The sequence below is a fragment of the Fusarium oxysporum genome, chromosome 3 (assembly GCF_000149955.1).
Source record: "Fusarium oxysporum f. sp. lycopersici 4287 chromosome 3, whole genome shotgun sequence".
NCBI lineage: Eukaryota > Fungi > Ascomycota > Sordariomycetes > Hypocreales > Nectriaceae > Fusarium > Fusarium oxysporum.
This window is the reverse complement of record NC_030988.1, coordinates 691060-700611: the sequence shown is the minus strand read 5'-3', so window position 1 is coordinate 700611 and position 9552 is coordinate 691060. Positions and strand designations below refer to the sequence as shown.

The 9552-nt window shown below is 43.2% G+C and overlaps 3 protein-coding genes across 3 annotated transcripts; all 3 read right to left on the bottom strand.

The window, feature by feature from the left end:
- Positions 1-110: 110 nt before the first annotated feature.
- Positions 111-1931, bottom strand: FOXG_20922 (uncharacterized protein). The gene is made up of 3 exons (XM_018401248.1): positions 1201-1931; positions 888-1115; positions 111-827 (listed from the first exon to the last, which is right to left on the bottom strand). The coding sequence occupies exons 1-3, from the start codon at positions 1732-1734 to the stop codon at positions 669-671; spliced, it is 921 nt and encodes a 306-aa protein (XP_018251830.1). The 5' UTR covers positions 1735-1931; the 3' UTR covers positions 111-668.
- Positions 1932-5617: 3686 nt separating this feature from the next.
- FOXG_20921 (uncharacterized protein) lies at positions 5618-6491 on the bottom strand. Its single transcript, XM_018401247.1, has one exon. It carries the CDS (start codon positions 6400-6402, stop codon positions 5755-5757), a length of 648 nt encoding a protein of 215 aa, XP_018251829.1. The 5' UTR covers positions 6403-6491; the 3' UTR covers positions 5618-5754.
- A 913-nt stretch (positions 6492-7404) lies between these two features.
- On the bottom strand, positions 7405-8511 carry FOXG_20920 (uncharacterized protein). The gene has a single exon (XM_018401246.1). The coding sequence runs from the start codon at positions 8446-8448 to the stop codon at positions 8110-8112; it is 339 nt and encodes a 112-aa protein (XP_018251828.1). The 5' UTR covers positions 8449-8511; the 3' UTR covers positions 7405-8109.
- Positions 8512-9552: the final 1041 nt, after the last annotated feature.

Below are 9552 nucleotides of genomic sequence, written 5' to 3'. Positions count from 1 at the left end.
TTCAAGTTGGCCTGCCACAAACTAACAACTACGAGTATCAAGACAAGCGATGATCAGGCTGGAAAGAACAAGACATGAACCATACGAGCTTAGCGAGACCAAGGCAATCATCAGCGTATTGTATGTATCATTAGCTTACAGGGCCCTCTGAACAATGGCCCCCCGGTGTGTTTGTGCGAATGTATACTAGTAGTGATCAGATCGCCTGCTTCTCAGTATTGTGTACCAGAGTTTGGAGTCCGGCCCTAATGGCTAGTACACCAGTTGTGTCATATTCCCCACGACCCATGAGTGAGTCTCCTGTAGTAGACATATCAAAGCTATCGAAGATGGTTCTCCATAAAAAGGGAATAATGGCGGATATTTTCCAGTTTACATCCTGGATAATGCTTGATTTACTAACTTCTCTCTCTCGCCGGCTTGATGGGGTGACTTGGCATGGATTGCAGCCCTGAGTTTGTTGACAAACAGGCCGTGTTTACAACTCAACAATCCGTCATCCATCACTGCCAAGGTCTTTTTGAAAGTCCGTGTAGGCTAAAGGAGACACCGCCGTAGCCTTCAGTGCCGTCGGCCGCCCGCCGCCAAGCCAACTTCAACTAAGCCAACACCCATCTTGATGTGACATCCTGGTATGCTATAGCCTCCAACACCAGAATATTTCCATCTCAAAGAGACTGGCACGTAAGGTTTGCGTGAGCATAGCTGAAAGCGTCCAGGTAACCGGCCAACTGGACTATAGCGGCGCATACCACCAGGATGTGAAAGATTGAATGAGAACTGCATAGGTCGAATTCTCCAGGATACTGGCTCTCAGGAAACCGAGACTCCAGAATCACGTGCGTTAGGATCCATGTCTCTTTTCTCTACGGTATTGGAAGACTTACCAGGTAAAACGAAGTTCCCAATAGGAGGCAGCCTGCTTTTGCTAGCGTATATGGAAATGCTTTTCTCAACATCTGCGATAGGCCGAACATGTTGATGCCATGGACCAAGGGCGAAACACCGGAAAATCCAGTTGCTGCGAACATCAATGTTCGGAGGAGGCGGTACTCTGGGCCTTGGAACTTGGGATGCATTGTCACGAAGATGTTCAGCATTCCGATAACTGCACTCTATCGACAGAAAAAAGAAGAATGTTAGAAATAAGTACTGGGTCTTCGATGAAGAACAAAATTTCGCACATGGGGTTCTACTAACCAAAGACCAGTAGATATTGCGTAACAAGCGTTCACACCAGAAAACCAGGTATATTCCCAACACAAGGTCACCCAGTATAAATACTACCACACCCAGCATGTCCAGTCGCAAGCAGAAATGTCCCACTCGTTTTGAGTGGTTCATTAAGGTGTGATATGCCACTGACAACGACAGGCACGTGACGGCTGCCAACATGAAGATGGACAAAGCGATGGAATCGGCGCCCGTGACCTCCGAGTACTGCTGGATATACCATTCGCCGAGAAAGAAGAAAACGGCCGGGATGAGGTGGGAATAAATGTTGACCGACTCATTGTGGAGATATGACAAACTGCACAATGAAGTGATAAATGAGCCTGATATGTCTCTATAGCCGGAGAGAATATACTTGTTGGATTCCTGTCGAAACCATTTCGGCATCTGATCATATGAGAGAAGAATTGGGCGTGCTGCCTTGCCGGACTCAGATACTGCATCGCTAGTAGGCTCCGGGGTCTGCAGTGATGAAAGTCGAGAACGGAGAGGAGATGCCATCTGCCGTTGTGCTTGATGAAAATGTAAGGGGGGAAAGCCTGAGTTTGAATTGGAAATGGAAATGCAATAGGAGCAAAGAGGCCTTTCCCTTTTGCGTTCTTTCTTCTTCAGTTATTCTTTTCCCAACCGCGAACAGACCTTGCCGTTTCATTGCTTGTTACGGTCCTGACGGTTCGCTTGTGTATGATATGAACAGGTGAACAGGAAAGTGGCAAGGGGGAAGAGGCAATGATTAGAGTAAGAAAGTCGCCTTGCTATTATAATTCTGGCTTTTTGGTCCACGTTAGGTTCAGTTTCCAAAATTACATCTTTGATTGTTGTTCTTCTCCGCAAAAATAGCAGGATTGCTGATATCGGGGAGAAATCCTAGAATATTGTTTATTATATAATATCTTGTAATTTTGATACATTTTTTATAATACTATATATTCTATTATTCATTTTATCTTATAATATTATGTATGCTGTTATGTATTTTATTTTAAAATATTATGTATAACTATTTTGATTTTGTTTTAAAATGTTATATTAATTATACTGTTTATTTTTCATAATATTGCATATTTTACAATATGTTATATATCATACTATGGCATGTTTTATAATATTTTATACTTATTATAGTAGTATATCATCTAATTTATAATAATACAAGGTATGCGGTAATAAAATATACAATATTATAAAATATATAACCTTATAAAACATATATTATAAAGTAGATTGTAGCACGCAAACGTGAAACATGAGCACGATGGATCAGGTTAGCGTCATCTTAGATAGCAAATGGTCTATTACTGTAGCCCCAAATGCCTCTATCGCTAAGTTTATGAAGTATATGATCACATGCGCCGCGTTTCAACTTGTGGTCGACGAGCTTGCATTTGACCAGAGAAACCCGAACTCATAGTGACCTAAAGCCTATAAATCACGACGTGTTTGAAGCATGCTGCGAAAGTCGTGGAACTAATTACTCTGCCGTGAGAAACCCTCAACAAGTGGTGTAGGTCGTTATCGGCCAGCTTATAGGAATGACTGTCGATCGAACATCGCAGTGAGGGATTCCAGGTAACTTGTGTCTGGTCCTTGACTTCCCTGATGTTGACTCCGAGGGCGGTTAGTATTGATTCTCGCTTATGAAAGCAAAATAAATATACTATATATAGCTACAGCTTAAGCTAATAAGCCTATTCACTTACTGACTTTATATTTCTAGGCTTTACCCCTGCGTTTTCTAGTACTGACACTACCTCATCAACTATTTCAAATTTTGCAATTGCGTTATAAAACTCTTCATCGCTCATCCCACTATAGGCTTCCCACTTCATTCCCATCGCTACGTCGCAGATATATACCTCATAGTCCAGGTGTTGGAGATTATAATCTCCCAATGTCAGCTTTTGGTCCGGGATCGGCCCAGCCTCTCGAACCCAGTCGTCGGGCTTCGACTCCAACCTTCGGCTCATCCGAGTAGCAACATGTTCAGGATCGAATTTGCAGGGCTTATATAGCGTCCCATCAAGACCATTCCAAACAACTGCATGAAGCTTGGGGTTACTCAGCAGCTTATCGATAAAGGTTGACATTGTTGAGTCTTTCTTAACTAAAAAGCTCAGGCATGGAAGGCCACGGCACTCGTACTCTTGGGATCCATGTTCGCATGGATTCTGACTGCACAGGCTGGGCATATATTTGCACTTTTCAACTATCCATCGTGCTAAGCCACGCCAACTACCTTCAGGCTCGTCCATGAACAGCCCATAACTCAGTAGTTTGAGTAATGCTTCTATGTCCTCTGGGCAGTCGCAGTCCTTTCTGCGGTACGAAAATCGTGAGTTAACCTTCCCTCCTGGCAAACTGCACTCAATGTGCATTTTGTTCCAAGCTAGGATATCCACCCAGTCACTCAATTCGTCTGTCTCCATGTAATTCATTGTTGTCGTGTGGCAAGAGATATGGTATTAGCATAAGTTTGAATATAAGATAGACAGTTATATATATATATATATATATACCTCTTCATAGTCTCGAAAAAAGTTAAGAATGGGCGGAAATGTAATTTGTTCTTGTTTTAGCAGCAGTGGGAGATTGGCCGCAATGGCTTGTTGCAAATTGATACTACTGCGCTAATATTGTAGGTACTAAGAAGCCTAAAGCCGTAGTGCATCATTGGCTCTACATCGCTGCAGGTTTGTTAGTTACGAACTTACGATATACGATGTTCTGGAAACGATTTGAGGCTTGAAGATCGAGTGGCTTGCAATGTATTCTTTGGCCTCTGCTTCGGGGTGCCACAACCATCGTTATTTCTGGCTATGCAGGCTAAAATTATGCTCCAAAAGTCTGTGGACACCCCACCCTGTAGCAACTTGATCCGTACAACAGGAATAACTTCACTTATAGATATTTTGATTAAATTAAATCTAATAACAATGAATTATATATCATTTTAAAGCCCTGATTTTTCTCTTCAATATTTTGTATACCAACCCTGGGCGCGAATGCATGCGTCAATTCGGCGGGGGAGTGAGTCAATCAGCCGGTTTACCTGCTCAGTTGTAATTGCTGCCCACGCCAACTTGATATATTTAATCAATTTTGCTCGATCGACTTCGTTGTTTTTGAGAAGGTCTAATTGAGGGAACATCTTTTTAATATTCAGCTTCAATTGCTTCCAAATATGCTCAATTGGATTGAGATCTGGACTGTGAGCAGGCCAGTCAATCCAGGATATTCCGTGATCTAACAGCCAGTTTGTCGTAGACTCTGAGGTGTGAATACGAGCATTATCTTGTTGAAATTGACGAAATCCCTCGTATATATGAAGTAAACCTTCTGTTAAAGCCTGTTGATAACTTAAAGAAGTATATCCTCTTCTTCTGGCGGTCTGATCGCGGATCATGATGATGATATCAGATTTCCCTCCTCTCCAGATTGCTCCCCAAACCATGATAGATAATCGCGACTTTCCATGAACTGTTACATTAACTAATTCCTTCATGAACTTCTCATGAGGCTTCCGGAATATCCAACCTCGTTTATAATTGGGTTGCGATTGAACTGACGATTCATCGCTGAAAATGGTCTGAAGGCATCGTCAGTTGAGTGGAAGATTCCCGGAAGCGAACAACCCGCAAACTTCAAAGCGACAAACCTCCAACAATTCTTCGATATCTTCCTTCCAAGCTTAACACCAAGAAAGCCGTTGACGAGCGGTTTCTTTAGATAACGGTATTCTTTGCATAGCCCTCCATTTGCGACCGTAATGGAGGCGTATAACTCGGCGTATCGTAGTTCGTGAGATGTGACCACCTAAAAAGTTAACAAGCTTTTCATATGTAATGCGACGGTCGCGTTTTAATGAAATTAATACGTATCGAATCTGCTGAATCGTGAGTTTTCGGGGACGTCCAGATCTTGGTTTTTTATCCAGAGTTTGTAGAGTTTTCCAGCGTTGAACAATATTTGAGATTGTTTGTGGTGAACATCTTGCCTCTTGTGCGACAGCTCGATATGACTTCCCACTCTCTACAGCCTGTATAATAAGAGCTTTAACTACGTCATCGAATTCATGGTTTCTTTTGCGCTTTGGGCATAAGGTGGCCAAAATTCCATTCATTTCAGACATGTTTTATCTAAGTTTTGTCTAAGTTTGTAATTAGGATCAGTCTGATTTTATCTGGTGGATTACACGTTGGCGGGGCACCGTCCAGAGACTTTTGGACACTAATTTTACAACGCTGTTGCTGTTTTTAACCTCTTTCACCAATGGCTCTATCCTTACGCAATCGATATACGTCTATATATGTTCTATTTCCCAATTAGTATGGGTGGCTGGTACGTCAAGCTACCATCAAGCCGAGGAGAACATAGCAGGTAATTTCGAGCAGAGAATTAGTCAATGAATTACTGTCTGATACCTGCTATCCAGATTGGGAAACTTATTTAGGGAATCACTGTTAGTTACTAGAAATCATAATTCCCAAAAAGCTCCTTCTTAAAATTGCGGCGTCTGCTTTTTCAACAATTCTGTTTCAACCAGTCTATGTCATCATTATCTATATGTGCTTTGTCCATCTCTGCACATATGTCTCCAGCGAGGTCTTCAACTTGAATATCATTATAAAATTCCTCGCTGCTCATCTTATCCACTGTTTCAAAATCGCTTCTCATCCCGACTTCGCAGACATAAACGTCGAACGTCAGGTGGTCAAGTTTGAACATCTCCAGAGATAGCTTTGGATCATCAGACCGGCTGTCCATGCCCCTCCAGTTATGACTGTTCGAATCCGATGCTGGTTCGTACCATTTGTAAAAGTAATCAGAATAGAGAGGCTCGCGTGACTCGCGACCACGCAATTCCCAGATAGTGGCCTGGAGCTCGCGCCGGTCACACAGATAATCGACGAAGTCCGACGCTATGGCCTCTTTCTTCACCGCAAAGAAAAGCCACGGGATTCCGCGTTCACTTTCATCCTCAGGCCAATCCGATATTCCGCGCCAATTAGCTTGATATTCGAGCACGAATAGACCGTGTTTCTGGAGTTGGAGGAATGTCTCCAGGTCTTCATCGAATTGGTCCTCTTTATAGCTGCTCACAAACGCCTTTACATTATTTGACAGGAGAGCCTCCCAACTTTCAGGTGTGTCCGCGTGGACGCTACTCATGATTATGACACAAAGGTAAATAATGCAAAAAAAATGGTGAATGATGAGGTATGTATTATATATATGCCTCTCCTCAAGTGTAGATGTAGCGCTTTTTTAAATAGAAGGTTTAAAGTTAGTATTGAAAAACGAGATAAAAAAGAGGGTAAAATATTAAAATGCGATATGTATATGTCTGGGAGGAGTAGAAGTCAGCTGTTTTTGGTATCAAACACTTCCAGCTTCCGCCTTACAATACCATGTTCTTTTTAAAGTTTAATGTGGAGGAGTCCTATCAAGTATATGGCTCTCTTTTATACGCAGGCATTTGATCCGACATAGACCATTGCTAAGAGTCTGTAATTTCTAGATCTTCTTGCTTATCGGGATAAAGGAAGAGTACGGAAATCTTCGTGCTCTTCTCATTCTAGCTTTTACGTCCAAGTTCATCGTTCCGCGCATTTTAGGTTCAGTCTTCAAAGTTCTATTCCCCGTAGGGTGCACTGTCGGCTTCATATTTCACTGTATTACTTATTGCAGATACTTTTTGACTTGTTTGCATCATGACACCCTAACTGACACCTGCCAGCCTTTGCTTATAGATCACTTACTGGACATAGTACCATACAGGAAATTTCATTTTCAGTCTCCCTCCCGATATGAAAAACATCACTGTTCTTGCGGGCGAGGAAAACGATCAACGATGAAATTTTGGATACTCAACCTGGAATGTGTAATACGTGTGGCTTTACTGATCTGCAGCCATCGCCAAAATTCCTAGAAATGTTGTTGGAGATGGCAAGACTGTAGACGCAGGCAGAAGAGGTCGTGATGGCAGATTCTGCACAGTCTCGAAACAGTACCACAGCATCCGTTTCTGGACGCTGTAAGTAACATAGTACTCAGATTCGAGTAGCCCTTGTAGCCTGTACGGAGACTAGTTACTATTAGCATATATATACTTCTCCAGATTCGCGCCCTAAACATCTATAGTAGCAATACTTGTAAACCAGCCTTTACAAGGAATAATTGCGTTGTTAAGTGGAAGGTGACTAGTCACACCTGACAATCTCGGGCCATGCAGCTATGTAACTGTTCAGAGTATAACTGTCAGCAGCGGGTTGATTCCCAACCGTGGATAAATTAAGCCGTGCTGTGTTATTGTTGTTAGATTGCGTAGGGCGCAGTACTGAGCGTTGTCGAAATGCTGTTTAGGCTTTGTTCAATGGGAAGCCTAATTGGTGCAGTATCCAGCGAGCCAAGTTGCATAAAAGTGCTGATGAATGTGTTGTATCTAATCGTGGCCTGTTGTCTTAGAGCGACGAAACACTTCTTCGCTTACTAATCTAAGATCGATTCATTTAATATAACTCTATAGTTCCTGGTAACTCTTTCATTGTATATTGTAGCTGGGCTCGACCTCCGCGGCTTTCAAAGCTGACACCACCTCGTCAACTATGTTAAACTTCTCGATCGTGTCATGAAAGTCCTGTTTTGCCATCCCTATGTAGTCTTTCCACTCCATGCCCATCGTTACGTGGCAGATACATATAGGGAACTTCGGGTGTTGGAGATCCTGCAGCTTAAGATCTCCCCGTTCAAAGTCCACCAATTCTAGCTCTTTGATTTTAGATTTCGGGTCGGGAATTTGCAGCAGCTTCGTGAGGTACTGCTAGGAGAGTATTTATGGTTAAATTTAGGCTCATATAGCTTGCCATCGAAACCGTTTCAAACAGTTACATGAAGCTTGGGGTTAGATAATAGCTCTCTGAGAAAGATTGGCGTTGTCGGGTATTCCTTGATAAAAACCTGAACGCATGGGCTTCCGCGGTGCTCGTACTTATAAATATCATGTCTGCATTGGTCTTCGACACATACTCCGCACCTTTCGTCTTCCCATGGTGATAGATCACGCCAACTACCGTCAACTCCGAATGATGGTAGCTCATAGCGGAGGAGTTGAAGAAACGCGTCCCTGTCATCTGCGTTTTCGCAGTCTTCCGTCATGCCTTCTTTCACCCGTTGCGGATCATTCACATCTGTTGCCGAACTACGTTCAATTTCCATTTAGCATGGTGCAAGGAGATCTCTCCAGCTGGCGTCTTTGTAGTTCATTGTTGTTGTGGCAAGAGACATAGCATAACCATGGTCTGGGCTACAAGACATAAGACTATATATATGTCTCTAACACTCGCCTTAGGGAAAATTATGAATAGCCAGAAATGTACTTTTTTCCTGCTTCAGCAGCAGTGTGAGATTCGCCGGAACGGCGTATTTCAGATTGGAACTATTGCACTAATATTGCAGCTGCTCAAAATCTTCAAGCTGTAGTGCATCAATGACGCTGCAACACTGCATGCTTTGTTATTTACGATATGCGATGTTCTGACAATGATATGAGGATTGGCAATGGAATTCTCTGGGAGCTGACCGCGACGCGTCACCTGTTGACAAGGCGCTGGGCTCATAACTTCATCAAGCCACAACCAGAGCTAAAGACGGCTTTATTCCGCAATATGACTACCAGAGAGCCAAATTCGAAGATCATACTGATATTCGTAGCTGGTTTAGGCTTGTGCAGAATACGATCGCGACGTATGGTATCCGATCAGGTGATATGTGGAACTTTCATAAGAATGGCGTTACGATGGGCATTATTATGGCTGGAACGGTTGTCACAGGTTCAGGAAGGAAAGGGGGGCCACAATCAGTGCAGCCTGGAAACCAAGAATGGATTACTATAATCTAGGTGATTAATGCAGAAGGTCAATCGATCACGCCGTTCATCATTGTTGCAGGCCATAATCACCTTGCAAATTGGTACCAAGAGTGCGACCTCCCAGGCCATTGGGTGATTGCAACGAGCCAATACGGATGGGGAAATAACGAACTGGGTCTTGAGTGGCTAAAGCGCGTTGACCGGTCCTCAGCTGAGCGATCAAATAGTCTTTATCGTCTTCTGATCCTCGATGGCCACGAAAGCCACCACTCGGCCGATTTCGAGCGATATTGTCAGGAGAACAAGGTCGTCACCTTCTCATGCCTCAAACCTACTTCAGACTCTTGATGTCGGGTGCTTTTCCGTGCTTAAGAAGGCATATGGCCGGGAAATCGAGCATCTGATCCGATGCTCTATAACCCCCGTTTCCAAGACCGAGTTCTTTCCGGCTT

Coding starts and splice junctions, on each gene's coding strand:
- FOXG_20922 (XM_018401248.1), bottom strand. CDS start 1,734: ATGGCATCTCCTCTCCGTTCTCGACTTTCATCACTGCAGACCCCGGAG. Junction 1,116..1,200: donor GCAATATCTACTGGTCTTTG/GTTAGTAGAACC, acceptor TTCTGTCGATAG/AGTGCAGTTATCGGAATGCT. Junction 828..887: donor TGGGAACTTCGTTTTACCTG/GTAAGTCTTCCA, acceptor GTGATTCTGGAG/TCTCGGTTTCCTGAGAGCCA.
- FOXG_20921 (XM_018401247.1), bottom strand. CDS start 6,402: ATGAGTAGCGTCCACGCGGACACACCTGAAAGTTGGGAGGCTCTCCTG.
- FOXG_20920 (XM_018401246.1), bottom strand. CDS start 8,448: ATGGAAATTGAACGTAGTTCGGCAACAGATGTGAATGATCCGCAACGG.